Consider the following 21,215-nt stretch of genomic DNA (forward strand, 5'->3'; position numbering starts at 1 on the left):
GGAGCTGATCTCTTATACAGAAGACTTTAATGTAGACTTGATGCATCGGAGTCCAGAAGGTGGAACAATATACAAAAATGCCAACAGAGTAACATAAGCAATTTTACAGTGTGGCATCAAAGGCATCTTCCTCTAAACATTGTGATGCAACAAAGGCTGCTGCCTCCACAGGCTTACATCTATACAGGAGGTATCTCTACAACTGTCACACTGGCAACTGTAACAGCTGCCTTCAAACAGTGTGGCATCAAAGGCAACTGCCTCTAAACAAAGTTGCAACAGGCCACCAGAAATGCATCTACGAGCTCACATTGCCACGATTTAAGCTTGCCCTTACTGCATTTACTTCCACCATGGATGAAGATTACTACAAAACACTTGAGATAAACAAGAGCGCCATAGCTGCAGATATCAAAAAGGCGTAGGTCTCTCTCGTGAAATTACAATCCTGAAAAGGAAAAAGCCATTCACACATGTTTAATATCAGCTGTTCTTTTTATTGTTGTTGATTTCTACCTTTTTTTGCCAGATATCGATGTCTCGCGTTGAAGTTTCACCCAAACAGCACTAAAGAAGCAGGAAGCGCAGACAGGTTCAGTCAGCTGGGGGAAGCCTACGATGTTCTCAGCGACCGTAAGTAACCAGGAGAGAGAGAGAGAGAGAGATGTTGTAAAATACATAAATAAATGTGGGGGCAGTGATACAAAAAAAAGGGGAGAAGTGCTCATTGCATGATTTGAATTACTTGACCTATAAATACACTTTTATCCCTCATAACTAAGGGATGGTTCAGGACTCACCGTATACAGAACTAACTATAAAAACTACTGTACCATACAGGGAAAGAGTTTAGTTTATAAATCTATAAAACTCTCCACATTTTAACACAGCATATTAACTGACTGTGTCAATATGTGTTTTCTTTGTTACAGCTCGGAAAAAGGCAACCTATGACCGGTTTGGTTTGGAGGGACTAAAGGGTGGGATTCCACCTGAGTTTGGCAAAGGTGGGGCCTGGTCCTCTAAATATGCCTATCACGGGGAGCCAGAAGATACATTTATCGAGTTCTTTGGATGTGACAACCCATTTGCAGGTGAAAAAAATAGAGACAAATTCCATACAGTAATATGTTTTGTCAAACTTAATACCAGCACAATTTTATTTTTGCCTAATTTATTCATATATTTATCAATAGTCTTCTCTGAAAATGATGTACCACTTCAGTTTGTTGGCCTGCAACCAGTCGTGGTGAAGACACAAGACCCCCCAGTAGAGAAAGACCTTGAGTTGTCCCTGGATGAACTGTTCCTCGGGTGCACAAAAAAGATTAAGATATATCGCAATGTAAGAACATCTGTATGTGAGATATCCTGTCCTATTACATGGTCTTTCAGTGATCAAATCATTCACACATTCACTAGTTAAGCTGAAAGCAACTCACGTGCACAAATCAAATGACTTATTACATCTAACTAATCACATAAATGTATTTATTTATGTTTTGCCTTATTTCTTTAACAGGTTATGAATGAGGCTGGATTATCCAGTGTCAAAGACAAGATCCTCTCTATAGATGTAAATCCTGGATGGAAAGAAGGCACAAGAATTGTTTTCTCCAAAGAGGGAGATCAGGTAAAATAACTAAACAACATTATTTTTCTGTTGATATTTAAAACTGCTCTAAAAATGTTAAATGCATTTGAAAAGCATTACAAAAATCAATTTTGCTCACCTATACTTACAATTTCTCACAATAAAGTATATCTAACAAGACCTGAGTTTAGGTTTCTGATGCCGTCTCTGGTGGTGATTTATCCAACTCTCTGTTGTTTCACACTTAGTAATATTTTCAGAAAATGGGACTTTATAATAGATAACCCTAGTTTTAAGTTTATTGTAACCTTGAAGTCTAGAAATATAAAAATGCGAAAAGAAAATTATGAATGAAAAGCACAAAATATATTCCTAGAGCTAAAAAGTTTTGGTTTGAAAAAAAGAATATACAATTCCTATAATTATAATAAAGCAACATTCTACAGATTTATACTGGATTATAATAATAACCATTATGACACGTGTAGGAAGGGTAATGCCTTATTGGATCAATCATATGGGAATCATACATTTTCTTAGTAGTGGAACGATTTTTATGAAGTCTGTTTCATTTTATACTAGATTTTTTATTTCCACAATGTTAAATTTTTTTAAACTTTCAAAAGTGATTTTGGAACTGTGAATAATGTCAGAACGAAGCCAAGACACTAGAAAAATAAGAGTTTAATATGAACAAGTAAGCAAATTACAAGTTTATTTAATCATTCAGTTGTGGCATGGTAGTATTTCCAAAGGATCACCACTAGGTGTCCTCAAAAGATCCCTCTCTAACATGGAGGAGCTCCGGCACATAGACTGTATGCAAACTCAGGAACACTGAAATGATTGTCATCAAATACTTTTTACATGCTTTTTAATCTTCTGACTACATAGCTGGGACCCAACAGCATCCCTGCAGATATTGTGTTCATAGTGCGGCAGAAGCCTCATCCACTGTTTGAAAGACAAGGTGATGACCTGATCAACCAGACCCTAATCTCTCTGGAGATGGTGAGTCATATAACATGTGTTTTTTTATCAGGTAAACCTAAAGATTTGGTATAAAAAAAACACTAAAACCAAATAAAACCTCTTCCACAGGCCTTGACTGGCTTCTCTGTGAATGTGCGGACAATAGATGGAAGGCTAATCGATATTCCCATCAACGACATTGTGCAGTAGGTACCTTTCTATACTGGGGCAAAGGTGGAAATCTGTTATACCTGAATATTGTATTTTCTTTGTACTATTCATTTTACATGGATCTCAGATATTATAAAAGCTGAATGATTTTTTTAAATATTAAGATCAGAACAGGGAGAGATGAAAAATGAGAGAGATCAATTCAAATAGTTTACCTCACCCACACAGTTAAACAGGAACATCACTACAAGGATTTGTTTTGGCTTTGTGCCTCATCTCCATCAATAACAATTTTTCTGTCTCTGATTTGTTGTTTCAGCACTAGATACAGAAAAGTGGTGCCCGGAGAGGGAATGCCGTTGTTCCAGGATCCTTCACAGAGAGGAGACCTCATTATTCATTTTGACATCCAGTTCCCAGAGAAGCTGTCCGCTGACAGAAAGCATCTGATCAAAAAAGCTTTGAAATAAATATCGATCACATGTTAATACACTTGTTTCTATCCGGTTACCTTTGATTATTGTATTCAGTTTTATTTCCCTTATCCATCAAAGCACAATTTGTATAACGTAGCATTGATATTTTGAGTAAATAAACACAAAGGAAGAAACTAAAGGCTAAGAAATCTGTAAACATAATATCTGTGCAAAAACATCCGCCTTCTACCGGGCAGAAATCACAGAATTCATGTGCAGTTGTGATTTGCTGCCGTCATGGCCCGTTTCAGCTGCTCGTATGTCACAAACATCACCACGTTCCAGGAGCCCAGGCGTAAGAAAGAGGGCATGAACCTTAAGAGGAGGCGGGAAAAAATCAGAAAAATTACAATTCATGATATAATCATTTTGTTCACAGCCATTCTTTTCCTGTTGTAAAAAACACTTACCCCTTATAAAAGGCAAGTGGTCCTTCCTTGGTCATCATTGTAGCAGCACAGTTCAAGACGCTTCTGTAGTGGCCAAGAGGAGAGTTCATATATCTTGTCTTGACCACATCGACAGGTGAAGCGATGACTGTCGTGCATAACCCTGCACCGAAGGCTGAGAGAAAGTGGCAGGGCAGGTTGTCTGTGGAGCGAAGGCTGTAAATTAGTGTCCCAGGAAGAGAAACCCTTAAATCATTCCACTGGATTATGTTGGGCTGCAGCCATTGTTTCACCTGTCAGGGGCGTGGACTTTAGAAGTGTTTCCTTGATGAAGTCGTACGTCACCAGTTCTGTGCAGTTGACCGTTGCGTTCCGTAAAGTGTTTGGAGCTGTACCTGCATGACGGAGTGAAAGGAGCACATTTATTGTAAGAAATTGGAGAATAACCTTCAGGATCCTCGCAACTATCATGAATGAGTCTACCTTTCCAAAGGCCACGGATGCCTTCTTCCTTAGCGATGGTCCTGTAAGCATCAATTGTGCTACAGTAGCGTCTGGCGACCCCAGAGGACCTGCCCTGTGCCTGGAAGCGGACTTTCACCACATCTGTGGGCTGAGCTATCACAACCGCCATGGCACCTGTGGTACATCCCGCAAGCAGCCGAATGCCAAGGCCTACATCTGAACCAGAGAGGAGAGAGGTGATTGTCGCAGGACATTCGCAACTAGACCAACAATAATAACACATTCATAGAGACTCACTCTCAGAGCCTCTGGTGTAGAACTGCTTTACAGAGTCGTAGAGGCCAATGCGGACAGAGGCAAAGCTCATCTGCCTCTGGAGTCCTGCCACCAGTCCACTGTAAAGACTCCTGGGTCCCTCGGTGCGCACCATGGTAGTGATGGTGCCAAACACACCTCGATACCTCACCGCTGACCCATTCCCTGCTGCTGGAGAGGCTATGGCCTCCCCTTGAATCTGTACAAGGACAATGGGAAATCAAAAGTTGAAAAAATGGGGTGGTCGTCCACCAACCAGATGGTCAGTAGTTCAATCCCCAGCCCCTCCAGGCTTGATTAGATAGAAAAGGTGCTGTATGAATGTTTGTTCCAGACTGGAAAATCTGTCAGAAATGCAAACAATGGCCTATGCACATAATGTTATAAATATAGGGCGGCTTTGGCTGAGGGGTCGAGCGGTCGTCCTCCAACCTGAAGGTCGGTAGTTCGATCCCCAGTCTTTCTCATCTGCATGCCGAAGTGTCCTTGGGCAAGATGCTGAACCCTGAATTGGCACTCATAGAACAACAAAAGTGCTGCTAATAGATGCACTGTATGAATGTGTGTGTGTATGGGTGAATGTAAAACTGTACTGTAAAGCACTTTGAGTGGTCATCAAGACTAGAAAAGCGCTATATAAATGAAAAAAACATTTACTATGTGCACATGTATGATGTGTTGATGAAAAGTAAACATGTATATGTTGACATACATATTAACTTTTTTTTGTACCTGCAGTCGCACTTTGGCTGTGTCCAAGGGAAAGGTGAGGAGGTCAGCGATACAGGCTGCAGTTCCTGCTCCCAAAAACTTCACAGCTGCCGATGGAGGCACATCAGCAGGTTTAAATCCAACCATTTCCCAGAGTTATTTGGATCAACACAAGGACGGTTGAAAACTGCTCGATGTGGACAGGACCAGAAGTTCCTGAAAATCTGCAGAAATACACCACATTGCATCCAAAGATTAATGTATTCCACGAGCACCATGGCAAAGTTAAGTCATTAGAATAACAAAATATGCAATACAACATTTTATACTTGATTCTTTGTCCTGTACATAGCTCTGTATATGATAAACCCAATAGTTGGTTCATGTAAAATGCTAATTAAGTAAAAGGGATATTCTTAATAACAGGTTTAACTGATGCTTAATACAAGACAGCTGCCGACAGGAAGAGGATGCATGGACACAAGCATCAACTTGAAATTTGAACCTTGATAATAGATTTTTACCTTTTAGGTGATAGGACAAAACTTCTGAGATCAGGTTTCTCTAAATGTGTCCCTCTGACTGAACTTTGTCCTAGCTATGAACTGATGTCCTTGTTTTTCCATAGAAGATTTTTTTTTAGTGATTGGTCTTAAGATCATACTCCAAATCCTGGGAAAACAGAAACAAGTTAAAAACAACATAGAAATGTATAAAGTATTAACCTAAACAACATTGTCGTACAAAGGAAAAACATCATATTTAAGATTGTACCGTGATTTGAGTCAGATGTTGAACAGCCTGGTGAAACGCTGAGAATCTTGAAGTGAAAAGATCAAAACGAATACAGTCAACCAACGCATGGACTGGATGCAGACGTGTGGGGAAGAGAACCACCCTTTAAATACTGCTGGGATGCTGTTACATCACTGCATGTGTTGTTCCTGCGGCCCCACCCCCACTGCATCTATGGGCTGCCCGCTGTTCCCCTGGGCCGACCGTAAACCTGTCTGTGTGACAAATAGTCTGGGGCTCGGTTTGCCTGATTTATCTTTTGTCTTCTTGGCTTTATAATTGAGCTCCCTCAGACCAACAACAACCACATCACAACAAAGATTACAAACCTGAGGCAGAATAATTTGAGAAATTACTTTTTCATGAAAATAAATGATGTATGAAAAAATTTGATTTTCTAACTTAGAATCATTTGGTTAGGTGCAGCATCTGTTTAAAGCTTTGTTCTTAGGATCACAGCACAGCAAGCGCTCACTTGCAAAGTGCTGAGTCATGCTGAAATCACAAGAACATATAAGAACACATAGTACGTCGCCCACCAAATTAGATCCGTATGTTCAGGGCCATTAACATATACGACTGTTCCTCTTTGAAATGTCCTGTCCATGACCTGTTGGTGCTGCACTGATAAATGTGATGCAACACTGAATTGTGTTTTTGAAAATAAATTCACAAACGGCTTAGTTTTGTTTAGTATACGGATAAAGGGGAATCTACACGAAAACAGGTTTCAATGATAGAGCTCCGTAAAGCAATTCAACATAATTAGGGAAAGGTTGGTGAAGTTGTATAAAGGAAGTCTCATCATAAGAATTAGAATGGCCTACAGCAGAGTACATATCCGCCAAGGCCAAACAGTCCTCATATAAAACCACTTTTAAATTGACTAAATCTGGGTTTTATTTGGATCCAACCAAACCAACAAACAAACGGACAGGGGTGAAAACATAACCTCCCTGGTATCTATGCAATATCTATACCATTTATCCTTCATTGGTCGTGGGGGGAGCAGTAGCCAATCTGACATTGGCCGAGAGGCGGGTTTACACCCTGGACAGGTCCCATATGAAATATGTCGCATATAAACCATGATGAAAAGACGCTTTGGCCCCTGAGCTCCTACACTTGTGTGTGTACTTGTATTTATTTATTTGTGAGGACCATTTTGAGCAAAGACATTTTTGAAAGTGAGAACATTTTGGCTGATCCTCACTTTTTCAAAAGCTTGAGGGTTAAGACTTAGTTTTAAGGTTAGAGTTAGTGCGAAGTCATTTTATCAAGCAAACGGATTCATCCAATCATCCCAGTTCTGGCACTAGTTGGTTCGGGAGTTTTAAGGTTAAAGATAGAATAAGAAATTAAACACTGGCTCTTTATTTTTTTTTCATTTCAGCATCATGTACAATATATTCTATTCATATGACTTATCGACCGGCGATACATCATGTTATTTACAATCAGCAGCTGTGAGATGAACCTAAACATTCTTGACTACATGCAAAACATACAATGGTAAACATTGTAAACAGTCCACAAGAAGACAAAGTAAAGGACATAGACATGATCACTGTTGGGGTCAATTACAGCCTGATCCAGTTTCTCTGTTCCTTTCATGGTAAACCTGCCCTGAATGCAGAATGACATCATTCATACAGTTCATTCTTGTAAACATAAAAATACAATTTCAAATTGGAGTGTTATTGTGCCCAAAATGTCCGTGGTGATTCAGGAGTTTGATGAGCCACTCCTTTCTTCCGATGTCTTTACAGCATGTGAGCTCTTATGATGCCTCAGCTTCACCTCTGAGCCACTTCAGTTATGTGACCATGGACCCCCTTTTCCAACCCTGGGTCACCACTGGTCTCCACTGCACTGTGGTAAAGGCAAGGCCTTTGTGTCTCTGCAACACTGAAGTCTGAGGTGAGGTCAAAATGGCGACTCCCAGCTGTGCTGTGCCTTGGTCATTTGTCTTTTAATCTGTTCATACGTCACAAACATCACAATGTTCCAGGACCCAAGTCGCAAGAAAGAAGGCATGAACCTGAAGAAATGAAAGAGAAGTTAACAAGTGCTGCCAGGTTATTTTACTGTTGTGTGGTTCACTGTTAGGTTAGCGTGAGTTTACCCTTTATAAAAAGCGTTGGGTCCTTCATTTCTCAGCATGGTGAGAGCACAGTTGCTTGCGCTGCTGTACTTGCCAGGTCCTGAGTTCATGAACCGTGTTTTGACCACATCCACAGGAGAGGCGACAACTGTTGTGCAGAAGCCTGCACCAAAAGCAGCTGTGAAGTGGCAGGGCAGGTTGTCTGCAGAGGAAGAGAAGCAAACCCTATTTTTCCTCCATATATTTTGTTTTTTTACTTGGTTGCAAGAGAAGTTACGATACTTGTAATGATATGCACCTTCTACAACATGTTGGGATTTTTTGCTCACCTGTCATTAGATCATACTTCAGGATGAGTTCCTTGATCATGTCATAGGTCACCAGCTCTGCACAGTTTACGATGGCGTTACGAGTGATGTTGGGCATGCAGCCTGGAAGGAAGCAGCACAGGATGATTCAAAAACCAGTGAAAGGAAATTACACGTTAAGCAATTACTCAAAAGGCATTTTGCTTTTCGAGGCAGTACCTCTCCAAAGGCCCCTTATCCCTTCAGTTCGCGCAATCGTCCTGTAGGCATCTAGGGTGCTGTTGTACCTCCTGACACCATCAGCCGTTCGTACCTGGGCTTGGAAACGCACCTTCACCACATCTGTTGGTTGGGCAAAAGCCACAGCCATGGCTCCAGTGGTGCACCCTGCCATGAGCCGAGTCACAATCCCAGCGCCTGAGCAAAATATCTACATAAGTCAAATTGAAGTAGCAGGAGAGAAACAACCTTGTTCAAATATAACTCAATGATGATCAGGTTACGCACTGTCAGTGCCTCGTGTGTAAAATTGCTTCATGGAGTCGTAAAGGCCGATTCGGACGGAAGCGAAGCTCATCTGCCTTTGGAGTCCTGCCACCAGGCCGTTGTAAAGACTCCTGGGCCCCTCTGTGCGCACCATGGTTATGATGGTGCCAAACACTCCTCGGTACTTTGTTGCACTGGCCCCTTCGATTTTACTAGCCTCTCCCTGAATCTGGGATAGGATGACATTCAAGGATTCCCAGCAGCAGGTTATGGTAAAAGTACAGACAAAAATAAAATCAGCAGGTGTCAAGTCCTTTTCAGCTTTGTGCAGCTCACCTGTAGTCTGACTTTGGCAGTATCCAGGGGAAAGGTGATGAGGTCAGCAATGCAGCCGGCTGTGCCTGCTCCGAAGAACTTAACTGCCTGAGAGGGCACCATGACGTCCATGGGTTTCGTGCCAACCATTTCTACACCTGCTCTGATGAGACGAATGGAAAAAGCTTATCTTGATGCTCTTTGCCCCAGATCTCTAAGTATATGATACCTCATATAGACTCACAATCAATCAGCTCAGCTAGACAGACACACACAGATTATAACTTTTCATGTGTTCTCATGGTAATATCTAGGGAGCTGGGTGTATTGGTGGTGCTCATCGTTGTGCATACTGGTAGTTAGGAGTTTTTTATCTGGGTCCATAAACTTTATTTGAAGTAATCCAGCAAGCACTGCCACTCACTATAAAAGCAAACATTTATCATAGTGATGTAAGAAGAGTTTGTCTTTGTTTGTCTTTATCAGGTGTATCATTATGGCGACTGAAAAATGTGTTATACTTCAAAGATACAGGAAACTAGATATGCAAATCCTTTTATCCTTTGTCCACACAAAGGATAAAAGGATTAACCGTTGCTAATATTCTCCGACAAATACTTGATATAAAACATGTTTTGTTGCTATAATAAATATTATTCACTCAAGTGGCATACGTTGATGAGTTGCAAAAACAAAATCATTGTTACCTTACCTGAGTATCTTTCCAGGAAAGCTACAACCCAACACAGTGGAGAGAGTATAGAATCCTTTAGGTGCTTAGTCCCCTTTGCGTCCCCATGTCATGCTGTGTGCTTATACTGCTCTGTAATGGAGAAGCCGCTGAATTTATAGACACCTTTTGCACATGACTGCAGGGCAGCCTGACAAGCCTGAACATTTGTTATGCGAATCTCATGTTTACCAAATAGCCGTCAGGGAGACACAGACGGAAATTTGAGTACTTGTTTATCTGCTCCTGACAGTCTCGTCATGGCAGCCTGCTGTGGACTCGTGCTCTCTGAACACTTGTAAACATTCACATTATATTCATGTTGTTTCACATTTAATATAAAGTACAATATCATAAAATAGAGAATGTGTTTTACCTCCACAGCTTTAGGAGTTAACCATAACATTTCTATTTTAACCTGGGTGTAGAATAGGTCATACATAGCATCTCACATCAAACAGTATTCCTCCTGTTTCTATTGGCTAATATATGTGGCCAATCAGAAATGCTTTCATGGGGCATCTGACTGGCTGACAGTTAGCCCTGCAGTGGATAACGTTTGCATTGCATTCTCTTCTGGGTGCTGGTGCCCCACAGCAAAATGCAAAACTGACCAAGGAGCTTCTGGAATTCCCTCCCCCCTCCTCCCTGCAAGCTGTGAGGATACACAATGTTCCAGGCTACAAGGACCCGTCATACTTCTCAGCCAATCCCTACAATGAACACCAGTGGGCGGATGCACTTAGCATGTGTGCGCAATCATCCCCCCATTTGCATCTGCGCGGGTATACGAGCACCCAAAGAGAGAACTGGATGCTGAATGGAAAGTGTTAGAGAGGGGGGACACAAGTGTTGGACTTCTGAGTATGCACGCTATTACACATGTGACTTTCCATTGCAGCTCCACGTCACCGCCCATAACGAGCCCACAGCAGGTCCTTCAGTTGACTGCGCCAAACTCTGACAACTAGATATACAGTAAAATGTGTCACCTGCTGTGACACGTGTCAGGATGTTATTTTATTCCTAACAATGTAGCGTTAATCCTTTACATTCTAACATGCACCACCAATGCTTCTCCCATATACATTTGCTACATCTGTGTGTCTAAGTACTTGACATTACTGTAATAAGTTACAACCACTTCATATTCCAAAATACAAGTGTCTCAAGATCCCTGAGGTTGTTTTCAGAAAAAATATTATATATATATGTACAGTATTCACATTCACCTGCACACACTCACACACACTTTTTATGAGATTTGTTGGTAGGGTGTAACTATGGCAAAGGATGAACATATTCAATTTAAGACAATTTATTTTCAATTAGATTTTTATTTTACGCTGAAATCTGTTTGCATCAGTTGCAATCAAAGACGTTAGGTTTGGTTCATGCATTTTCTTTTTTTCTTCTCATTCAATTTGCAATGCAAAGATGGAAACTGGTCAAACTTTAGCGTCATCAAGAATGAAGCAGACGAGCAAGGTCGCTACTTTCACCACCTGCTTCCTATGGTCAACTCTAAAAACAGCTCCGTGAGAACACAATGTGAATAACCTCTGAACACAGTCTGACCAGTAAACAATTTACTGGTCCGGCTTCAACCAGTCTGTAGTGACCTCCCCCCACAGCTCATGAAAATGAGACTCATGCGACCACCTCTGTGGTCTCCAGCGCTAAGAATACCACGAACCTTGAGTCAGTGCTGTGAAACAACTAATCTCTATTACTGATGCTCTAATTCTATTAATATAATCAGCCATTGCGTCACATAAAGGTTAGTAGAGCACAGGGAAGCAGCAGCTCTCCTTATTCACAGACCTGTTTGCCCGTGAACTCTGGTTATAACCTTAATTCAACTAGACATTTGGTGAGAGGAAACACATGACACAACTTTAGTGTGGACTCAAATGTATGTACTATATGCTTTAATGAGTTGTATAAATTAAGATTATGTTTGCTTGTTTTTTTTTCTTCATTTTTTTTGTATTTCCTAAACATCAAATCAGAGGCCCGAGCTTGTAGGGCCTTGCTTGCTTCTTGGATAACAACAGTATGACACCGGGAAAACAAATCCATCCACTCCAGATACCAGTAATGACTCCGCTGTTTGCAGAAACAGAAAAATGAGCTGCACACAGTGTCTGTGACTTCCAGTAAATTTAGTGACACGTTTTCATTAAAACTAATCTGAAGTGATTGCAATTTCCATGGAAAACAACAGTAGGTATCAGAGACTCATATACATCCAATCTGTCGGAACAGGATGTTCTTATAATCTGGGGCTCGGCTAAGGACATAAACATGCCTCTGACGTTGTGCTACATAAATCATATTTCCTAGAAAGAACATAGAGTGAAGATTCTGTCACCCTCTGATGCAGGCCAGATGATAACTGCCCCAAAACAGCAATCTGTGAACTATTCTTCCAACCAACTATCAGGCAACACATGGAACACGTTCTGAGCATGGTACATGTGGTGCGGGCCATGTGTTCAACATGTACACTTTGTGGCTATTGTGTTGGCGACTTGTTCAGATAGGAGGGGAGAGCTGGTTTAAGATGTTGAATTAGATGACTGCAGGATAAATTTGAGGAAGATATCCCGATCTACTTGGCTTCACTTGCAGAATGTGACTGAACGAAACACATACCCAATACAGAGAGACAAAATAGCTGCTAAGAGATGAAAAGCAACTGCAACAAAAGGCAGGACATCCACAAACAGGTAAATTGACTATAGAGAGACACAAAGTGACGACAAAAATGATGCAAATGACTGCAAAGTGATATAAAATGTCCACAAAAGAATAAAACAAACACAATTAGACACACACAAAAAACACAGAGATGCGAAACAACTTTAAAAAGACAGGTGACTGTAGATACACAACATGATCATAGAGATGCAAAGAAACCACAAAAATAAATAAATCAGACAGAGATGCAAAAACGATAATGTCCACAAAGAGAAAGAATGCTGCAGAGATACAAAATGACCAAAGAAATGATGACAACAAACACACGCAAAACAACCACAGAGACATGCAATTAGACAAAATAATCACAAAGAGATAAAAGAACAACTCAAAACCATGTTGTGTCTTTTGGTGGGAGGTCTTTTGATAAGTCTGCGCCCAGGGGTCCATTGTGTTACAATCCAACCATGATTTATAACTCAATAGTTTGATTGTTTAATTGAGAGGGTTGACTCAACGTTTCTACCTCGTGTCAGTGCTGATTGAATAAGATGATTTAACCCAAGTCCTCACACTGGCTTATAGAGGCATCTTTGTACCAATTTTAAAGTAAATGTGTTATGTAAGCAGCTCTGTTTGTTCACTGTCACCTCGTCCTGTCCTCTTCTGCCAAATAACAAGTCTGTAACATGATCAGTTGTCCTCACACACGCCTTATGTAACTGCATTTACTATCAAATTTGTCCCATTGAATAACAGAGACTGACTAAATGGTAGCTAAGAGAAACTGAAGTTCCCAGTGATCATAAACACACCCTGAAGCCTGCAGTTTTGTATCAAGTAATGATTATTGAATTATTCTAAAAAGGTCACCAGCAGCCAACTCACTCTCCTGCTGTGCACTTATATTAATTTTGTTCACTTATTGACCATCTATCAAGTGTCCTCCGATGCAAAAATAGACTTTCCAGAGATGTTTTTTTTTTAAAAGTCAAACCAATGCAGCAGGGGTCAGATATGCTGTCCCCCTCAAAAACTCCATATCCCACAATGCAAATAGATTTTACCTTTGACCCTCTCTGCCTGCAACAAATTCACTCCACTTGTTTGTATCACACGCTTTCTGTTATAAACTTACCATCTCAACCACAGGATAAGATAAGATGAGATAAGAAAAGATAAGATAAGATAAGATAAGATAAGATAAGATAAGATAACCCCGATGAAATCATACTGACACCTTAACGGTCACTTCCTCAGACTCTTTCAGAGCCACAGAGGCTGTTTCTCCTGCTAAAAAGCAAATATGGTGAGTAAACTGGACCTTCTGGGGACAACCAATGGAGTGGCTCTTAGAATTTGCCTGTTACAAGAGTGTGAACTGCTGCCATCCTGTGTTCAATTCATTATTGTTAGTCAGAGGATGGAACAATGTTCTGTTTCTGACCTGTGGGAATTTTTATTAATCTATGAATGTTGAAGTTACAATGTCAGTTGAAAGATTTACCACAGCTAGAAAAATATAATAACTACTCTGATGTGATTGTAAATCTTTAAGATTCTCATCATCTCCTTAGACAATCAGAAGTTATCATACAGTCAGCAAATATTTTTATTTAGTCACCATTTCAAAATAAAATGAAATGCTGAAAGAATCAAATCTACAGTGGTTGTCTTTACCTTTTGTTTGTCAGTTTGTTTGTATGCGCCACACTGTGCTGACTCTATAAATGCATTAAAATCTGTCAGGTTTCAACAGGGTTTAAAAATCACAAATACAATGACAAAAAGTTTCGTCATTTTTTTATAAATGTTTTATATTAACTATTGGTTTGAAGGCTCCCAAAGAAAAAAATGAGAAAGACAGAAAGAAATCAGTCTGTTTTAATGTTTAAAGGAGCCGTATCTGCGTTTTACTTATTTCTTTATTAAAAAATGTACATAAAAAAATGACAAAGCTCCTGTAAGATTTACAATATTTTTGTCTTATTTGTGACCAATAGAGGGCAGTATCTCACCGCCCTCAGAGTTCCCCTGCGAACCAATCAGGAAATGAAATCAAAGAAGAAGAGTTAGTCCAAAAATAATCCCAGCAGCAGGAGAAGAGACAGCCAAAGCTAGCTAGCCGTTAGCCAATATTTATCGATGACCGGTTAGCGTCGCTGTTGGTGTCGAAATAAAATCCTATGCTGCTTCAGAGAGGGAAGGAAGCTTCATGAAGCTTTGAAGCTTTCCATCCAATTGGTTCGCTCATGGGCCGAATCTTCATGGGCCTTAATTTGCTCTACTGCGCCATCAAGTGGACATTAAATGTAAATGTAATTATAATGACACCATGGCCTTGATGTGTGAATCTTTGAATTGAATAAATGAATGAATGATGTTTGTGATGCCAAAACATAAATTATTATTATTAATATGGTGTATGTCTTTATGATTCAATGGCGGGGTTAAAAGTGAAAGTGGAAACAAATTGGTGAGAGGGTTGTGATGTGGCTTCCTCACCCAGGCCGTAAGGCTTTTGAACCAGCAACACTGACCCACTGAACAGTTACATTGCAAGCAAACGCACAATAAAGTCCCAAGACAAGTACATGTGAGGGGGAATCCACTGCGTTTCGCGGCTCATTTTATTTTGAACAGCACACCAAACCCGCGAACCACTTCCTGAATCAGTCACGTGGTTCGGCCGGCTCGCGAGGCTTCGAACGTCATCACATACGTCATCAACACAAGCCTCGATACGCGGTCCACAAAAATCTTCCTGGATCACTCGACACTCGCTTCGAAGCCTCGACCCGGGAGGGCAGATCACTAGGAAGGTGACATCAAGCAGTCCCACCCTGACAGAGACCCACCGACAACATGGAGAAACAGCTGCATCTGAACCTGTTCGCCTCCAGACCTCCTATGGCAGGTGGTGTTCAGGCCAGCTCCAAGATGAAAATGGGGTGAGCTGGCATTTTAATCATCAATTATCTCAGCTGTTAAATCCACCAACACATCACCTGCTCCCTGTTCATAAAGTTTAATGTTGTCCGATATATGGAAAGTTTGTTTTAAGACTGCTAAGCTGTTAGCGTTAGCAAGCTAACTTAGCTGCTGCTGCTAGAGTTTGGATCGTTGCTTGTCTTCTACAATATGACCATGTATTTAGTTTATCCAGCTGCTTTCGCATATAAGCACTTTTATATCTATTAAATATAATACAATACATAATCAGGTAGTCAATAAATGCATTAGCTTAGATCTGTGAGGATGGACCGTGAACATTCATGGCAAGATACCATAAACAGTGTCTGGAGGGTTGTGTTTACTTTTCATTTGGAAGCTAATGTTTAGTTAAGGGTTGATTCAGGCTTGTTTACATCACTATAGTGTAACAGATAATTAAACAAGTGTGTGCTTTTATTAAAGATGTACCCATATTTTATATTTCACACACACTTTCTCCTCTCTCGAATTCCAAATTTTGTTTGGCTTTGAATATCTTTATCCTGTCATCATTTTTTTTTTGTACCAGCTATTTCTCTCTATATGGTGTGATCATGTGAAAAATACATCAAAAAAGACTATGTTAATATTCCTGCCGTTATATGACATTCATTTACATTTTGTTTGTACGTCTCTGTAATACAGACCTGGTCGGAAGAGAGATTTCTCCCCGCTGCCCTGGAGCCATTACTTTGAGACCATGGAAGACGTTGAAGTGGAGAATGAGAATGGAAAAGATATATCCTTGATTTCTGCTTGTGTTTGTATGAAAGTGTACCATGAATTGGTCAAATTCTGGGGGAGGCAGACATCACATACAGCCTTGAAATTTGACTAGGTCAATTCATATTTAGCCTCTTTGTTATACCAGTGAGTCATCAAACTTCAGTGTGGTACAGAACGTTTGATGATAAAAGTTTTTTTTAAAGATCATGTTATCTCTTTATTTAGCAGCATCTTCTTACTCTGTTACCTGCACAGCTCTATTTTGCATTTCCTTGACCACGATGAACATTTTCAGAATTTACTGCAGTGGTTCCCATGGTCCTGTGCTGCTCCTGCTCCATGGAGGAGGCCACTCTGCACTCTCCTGGGCAGTGTTCACTGTGAGCATAACTACTAGTACAAAAGCCTTCTAGCCTAAATGCAGACCCAAACTATGCAGCTGCTTTTTATTTCATCTGCTTTTCCTTATTTGATGTGAATCTTTCACGTGTTTCTTTGTAGGGCGTTATATTCAGCAGGATCACCTGCAGGGTCGTGGCTATGGACCTTCGAGCTCATGGTAAATATATGTAGGTAGTCGGAAGACAAAACTGTGGTTACATACTTTATTTGTAGTTTTGAAATGAAGATTCTGATGGAGATTAGTCAGTTTGATTAGGTAGTGTGGTTAATCCTCTTTGAATAACAGACGTGCTCACAACAGCATAAAATCCTCCGCACTATTTAGGTGAGAGGTGGAGCATCCGGGTGCAGCAGGCAGAGACAGGAAGTGACGCGTAGATCACGTGATTTTGTTTACAGCACACAGACGCCTTCGTCAGCTCTCATCACCACAAACTCTCTAGACATCTTCGTCGGTGTCTTCAATGTGTATGATACCGCTCTTTCACCGGGAGATTTTATTTCATTTTTTTTTTCATTTTTGTGTCTGTCGCGTGTTATAACCAACCAACCCCCCCCCACTCGCTCCTGCTGAATCCAGCAGGGATCCCCTGCTGTGTTTTTAACATCAACTTGTCCTTGATTTCTACTGACATTACAACAGGTCAGGCGGATAAAGTGCGTAGAGATTGTGGAGCGTCTCAATCGGACATTTGCGTTCGCACATGCACTTGAACGTAGTTTAGTGCATATCTGAAAGATGCTATACAGACAGCAAGTTATACCTGGTCAGATGTATTGCTGTATAGTCAAAAGGGGATGTCTGTGATGGTTAATGCTTTAATATGATGTAAATTACTATGTCCCATCTTGCATCACTTACATAATTTAATATATCCTTATATATCAATCTTTTTTCTCTAATATTGCTAAGATGTAGAGTAACTTAATAAAGCAGTGAATTTTTAGTAACAACAAATTAATAACAAAATGCTTTCATTACATTTAGATTTTTTTACACAACTTAATCACTTTCTTTACCTGCAGGTGACTCCAAAGTGAAAAATCCTGAAGATCTCTCTGCAGATACGATGGCCAAGTGAGTTGTTTTGTGAGCAGTAGAGACAGACACTGGGTATCTGAGAACCACTCGCATGCTTTAAAGATGGTTACATAGGATAGTTCACCCAAAAACGAAAATTCACCCATTATCTACTCACCACTATGGCGATGGAAGGGATTGGTGTCTGTGATTCCCCAAAACACTTTTGGAGCTACAGCAGTAAACAGCGTTGCAGCCAAACCGAATTCGATTGTCCGCTGTGATCCAGAGGAGGATATTCAAGGCTAAACATGGAGGCTTGTTTTTTTTTTTTTCTGTTTTTGTACGTTTGAAGAATCAGTCACCATTTACTTTAATTGTATTGGATTTGGCTGCAATGCTGTTTACCTCTGGAACTCCAAAAGTGTTTGGTGGACTCAAACACAAGTTTGAATAAAAGTTAATTTTATTTATGTCACAAGCTCCTAATCTCATTGTTAGGTGGAGAATTAGTCTTGATATGTCTGTTCATATGCATAGAAACATTGACATTAACAGGTTTATGTTTTTTCTTTTATGTTTAAGGGATATTGGCAAAGTGGTGGAGGTGCTCTACGGAGAGAACCCTCCTCCGATCATGATTATTGGACACAGCATGGGTGGGGCCATTGCAGTTCACACAGCCATTGCCAATCAATTACCATCACTTCTGGGCCTCTGTGTTATTGACGTTGTTGAAGGTAAGGGCCTGTACTTTGTCAAGTTGCTGCATCAAAGACAGATAGTTACATAATTTAAAAAATGGCAAGTTGACTTTACTTTAATTTTAAATATATATGATAAATATTTGTATTGAAAATAAGTACATTATTAGTGGGTAAGTTGAAGACAACTGTGTTTGGTAATTTTATTCAGGTACAGCGATGGATGCTTTGAACAGTATGCAGAATTTCCTCAGAAGTCGGCCAAAGACATTTAAATCTCTGGAGAACGCCATTGAATGGAGGTAAACCAATCATTATAATACTCTCCTGCTATTTGGTAAATGTCATGGTAAAATTGCATTTTTCTGTTTATTTGTGTGTTTGTTTGTTGTTTTTCGTTTCTTGAACAGCTTTACTTTAAAGAGTGTCCATTTTAAGAGTTTGGTTTGTCATGCTCGAAATTGTTCTTTTGCTTGGTTCTCAGTGTGAAAAGTGGCCAGATCCGAAACATGGAGTCAGCACGTGTGTCAATGGGAGGCCAAGTGAAGAAGTATGTTGACTCTCTCATTTGCACATTAACTGCTGCATAGGTTTGCAAGTTTTATTAACCTTTATACTGACGTCCACAGATGTGAGGACCCCACTAGCAGTCCAGGAGTCTCTAATAGCATTGGCGACGGTATAATAGAAGAGGACGAGGAGGAAGAAGCAGAAGTAGAATCAAACAAGAAAAGGATGAAGGAAGATGATCAAGAGGTGCTGCTCTTCCCTGTCCTTGTGTATTTTTTTGTTGTAACATGAACAGTATGTGTATGAGAAGTGTAAAGTAGGTTAAACACTCCCTTAAAGGATTGATTTTGCTGATACAGATGAAAAAGGAAAGCATCTTCAGCTGGCGTGTGGACCTGTCAAAGACAGAAAAGTACTGGGATGGCTGGTTCCGAGGCCTGTCTGCTCTCTTCCTCACCTGCCCTGTGCCAAAACTGCTTCTGCTCGCAGGTTAGATCTTTCACTCATTATTATTTCATACAGCCTCCATAAAAAATATATGGGCTGCAAGTTCTGATGGGATTTCAGGGCGGTCCCAGTTGTTTAGATGAATACAAATAATTTAATTGGGAGTGATTTTGCCTTTGGCTGCACAATTTCACCCCTGGTGTGTTCCATTGTACAGGAGTGGACAGGCTGGACAAAGACCTTACTATTGGACAGATGCAAGGTAAGCAGGGCAAATGGAGAGCTTCCAATTTCCGTTCGTGATTGAGTGTTGTTACTGTAGAACAGAGCCCACCAGACTTAGATCATATCCATTATGTCACTGTTTGTCCACAGGGAAGTTTCAGATGCAAGTCCTCCCTCAGTGTGGTCACGCTGTCCATGAGGACGCACCGGAAAAAGTAAATAAACATCCACTGTGCTTTATGTATTTTCCTATGACGTTTGGATTAAAGTAAATTTTAAGCCTTCATGCCGAAAGCGGCCAGTGGCTGGAGGTATTATGTTTTTGGTTTGTCCATCGGTTCGGCCCATTCTTGCTACCACGATATGTCAAGAACGCCTTCAGGGAATTTCTTCACTTTGATAAAAACATATACTCTGACCTGCAGCAAATTGGTTAGAATTTAGTGTTCAAATGTCAAGGTGGCCTCACAAAACCAAAACCTGTCTTGTGAACACGTTTTTTAAAATAACACCTCGAGAGAATCCTGTCAAATATGGCACTGATTCAATTTCAGGTCAAGGAGACCTTACGAAGCATTTTTCTTGCTTCTTGAACATGCTATCTCAAATCTACACCGATGGAATCCCTGTTGTCTTCCCCTTGTTCTTTGTATTTGATCATGATGATTTTGTTTTGTTTGCCCTTTGTTAAAACTAAATCCTCTGTCGTTTGTTGTTAGGTAGCAGATGCTCTAGCAACATTTATGGTCCGACACAAATTCACTGAGTTTAAGGAAGGATATTTGTGGTAAGTGCGAACCATATAATATGTGTTACATTTTACATTTATAATTTATTTATTAATAGTATATCATAAAGTTCACTGAGATCTAATTCACTGTTTTGTTTTTTTTCAACAGCTAATGTCAACTTTTCAGTCTAAAAATAGCCAGCAGACCTAGAAGAGTTGACACTATCGTACAATTTAACAGAAAATTGGAACAACGTCACTATTATTATTATTATTTTGCTTTTCTTATGTAGATATTTTGCCTTTCAGCTTTGCCTTATGTTCAATTTCAAAACACTGGGATTTGATTGTACTTTTCCTTTATTATATGTATATTTTTTAATTTCTGAAATCTAATGCTCTCCTCGTGTCATGTTTTATTCTGAATGATTGCATCATGTTAATGTCTTTGTTATCTTTGATTTCAAACAATGATTAAAGATGGATGCAGCCAACATGTCACATGTGCTTCTATATTTGGTAGTTGTATGAATTATTGAATACTTAAAATGAACTATAGATGAATGTAACTGGTGTTCTGAGTAACTGACAGTGGGTTCTGCTTACACTAATGCTAGACGCTCCAATTACACAAAGAAATGCCTGAATTCATTGAGACAGTATATTATTACCAAAGCAGAGACGAAGACAATTTTACATCAGTAGCATGAATTTCAGGCTATGCAACATTGGTTGTTTTGGCCTTTTAATCACAAGACACCCTCTGCTTTGGCAGGCCGACCACAGGCTAATCAGATCTGGGTGTGTGTCCCTTACATCTTGGAGCCCAGTTGGTGTCTTTCCTCCTGATCCAGAGCCATTGGTTGCAGCATGTTGCTAAAAACACCTTATCTGGCAATAGTAGAGAAAGTTATTTAAAGAA

The 21,215-nt window shown here is 40.1% G+C and overlaps 4 protein-coding genes across 4 annotated transcripts; 2 read left to right on the plus strand and 2 right to left on the minus strand.

The window, feature by feature from the left end:
• The first annotated feature begins 353 nt into the window (after positions 1 to 353).
• Positions 354 to 3,207, plus strand: LOC133019411 (dnaJ homolog subfamily B member 13-like). The gene is made up of 8 exons (XM_061085893.1): positions 354 to 421; positions 530 to 633; positions 933 to 1,094; positions 1,197 to 1,345; positions 1,523 to 1,633; positions 2,489 to 2,605; positions 2,696 to 2,772; positions 3,057 to 3,207. Exons 1-8 carry the CDS (start codon positions 354 to 356, stop codon positions 3,205 to 3,207), a joined length of 939 nt encoding a protein of 312 aa, XP_060941876.1.
• Positions 3,208 to 3,422: 215 nt separating this feature from the next.
• Positions 3,423 to 5,240, minus strand: LOC133019575 (mitochondrial uncoupling protein 2-like). The gene is made up of 6 exons (XM_061086105.1): positions 5,115 to 5,240; positions 4,365 to 4,581; positions 4,086 to 4,283; positions 3,896 to 3,997; positions 3,624 to 3,804; positions 3,423 to 3,528 (listed from the first exon to the last, which is right to left on the minus strand). Exons 1-6 carry the CDS (start codon positions 5,238 to 5,240, stop codon positions 3,423 to 3,425), a joined length of 930 nt encoding a protein of 309 aa, XP_060942088.1.
• Positions 5,241 to 7,814: 2,574 nt separating this feature from the next.
• Positions 7,815 to 9,263, minus strand: LOC133019582 (dicarboxylate carrier SLC25A8-like). Its single transcript, XM_061086113.1, has 6 exons — positions 9,123 to 9,263; positions 8,808 to 9,015; positions 8,520 to 8,717; positions 8,322 to 8,423; positions 8,014 to 8,194; positions 7,815 to 7,929 (listed from the first exon to the last, which is right to left on the minus strand). Exons 1-6 carry the CDS (start codon positions 9,249 to 9,251, stop codon positions 7,815 to 7,817), a joined length of 933 nt encoding a protein of 310 aa, XP_060942096.1. The 5' UTR covers positions 9,252 to 9,263.
• Positions 9,264 to 15,255: 5,992 nt separating this feature from the next.
• ppme1 (protein phosphatase methylesterase 1) lies at positions 15,256 to 20,794 on the plus strand. Its single transcript, XM_061085688.1, has 14 exons — positions 15,256 to 15,485; positions 16,174 to 16,267; positions 16,542 to 16,634; positions 16,756 to 16,813; positions 17,683 to 17,734; positions 18,263 to 18,417; positions 18,593 to 18,683; positions 18,866 to 18,931; positions 19,011 to 19,137; positions 19,251 to 19,380; positions 19,556 to 19,600; positions 19,714 to 19,778; positions 20,283 to 20,350; positions 20,463 to 20,794. The coding sequence occupies exons 1-14, from the start codon at positions 15,400 to 15,402 to the stop codon at positions 20,464 to 20,466; spliced, it is 1,134 nt and encodes a 377-aa protein (XP_060941671.1). The 5' UTR covers positions 15,256 to 15,399; the 3' UTR covers positions 20,467 to 20,794.
• The last annotated feature ends 421 nt before the right edge of the window (positions 20,795 to 21,215 follow it).

This window comes from Limanda limanda, chromosome 14 (assembly GCF_963576545.1).
Source record: "Limanda limanda chromosome 14, fLimLim1.1, whole genome shotgun sequence".
Classification (NCBI taxonomy): Eukaryota; Metazoa; Chordata; class Actinopteri; order Pleuronectiformes; family Pleuronectidae; genus Limanda; species Limanda limanda.

What these genes read in the sequence shown, in the direction of transcription:
- LOC133019575 (XM_061086105.1), bottom strand. Translation starts at nt 5,240, where the DNA reads ATGGTTGGATTTAAACCTGCTGATGTGCCTCCATCGGCAGCTGTGAAG. An exon ending in CTACACCAGAGGCTCTGAGA is followed by an intron (nt 4,284 to 4,364) that starts GTGAGTCTCTAT and finishes TCTCTGGTTCAG; the next exon opens with ATGTAGGCCTTGGCATTCGG. An exon ending in CATCCGTGGCCTTTGGAAAG is followed by an intron (nt 3,998 to 4,085) that starts GTAGACTCATTC and finishes TCCGTCATGCAG; the next exon opens with GTACAGCTCCAAACACTTTA.
- LOC133019582 (XM_061086113.1), bottom strand. Translation starts at nt 9,251, where the DNA reads ATGGTTGGCACGAAACCCATGGACGTCATGGTGCCCTCTCAGGCAGTT. An exon ending in GATAAGGGGCCTTTGGAGAG is followed by an intron (nt 8,424 to 8,519) that starts GTACTGCCTCGA and finishes GCTTCCTTCCAG; the next exon opens with GCTGCATGCCCAACATCACT. An exon ending in CCCAACGCTTTTTATAAAGG is followed by an intron (nt 7,930 to 8,013) that starts GTAAACTCACGC and finishes TCATTTCTTCAG; the next exon opens with GTTCATGCCTTCTTTCTTGC.
- ppme1 (XM_061085688.1), top strand. Translation starts at nt 15,400, where the DNA reads ATGGAGAAACAGCTGCATCTGAACCTGTTCGCCTCCAGACCTCCTATG. An exon ending in TGTTATTGACGTTGTTGAAG is followed by an intron (nt 18,418 to 18,592) that starts GTAAGGGCCTGT and finishes AATTTTATTCAG; the next exon opens with GTACAGCGATGGATGCTTTG. An exon ending in TACTATTGGACAGATGCAAG is followed by an intron (nt 19,601 to 19,713) that starts GTAAGCAGGGCA and finishes GTTTGTCCACAG; the next exon opens with GGAAGTTTCAGATGCAAGTC.
- LOC133019411 (XM_061085893.1), top strand. Translation starts at nt 354, where the DNA reads ATGGATGAAGATTACTACAAAACACTTGAGATAAACAAGAGCGCCATA. An exon ending in TCTCCAAAGAGGGAGATCAG is followed by an intron (nt 1,634 to 2,488) that starts GTAAAATAACTA and finishes CTGACTACATAG; the next exon opens with CTGGGACCCAACAGCATCCC. An exon ending in CCCTAATCTCTCTGGAGATG is followed by an intron (nt 2,606 to 2,695) that starts GTGAGTCATATA and finishes CCTCTTCCACAG; the next exon opens with GCCTTGACTGGCTTCTCTGT.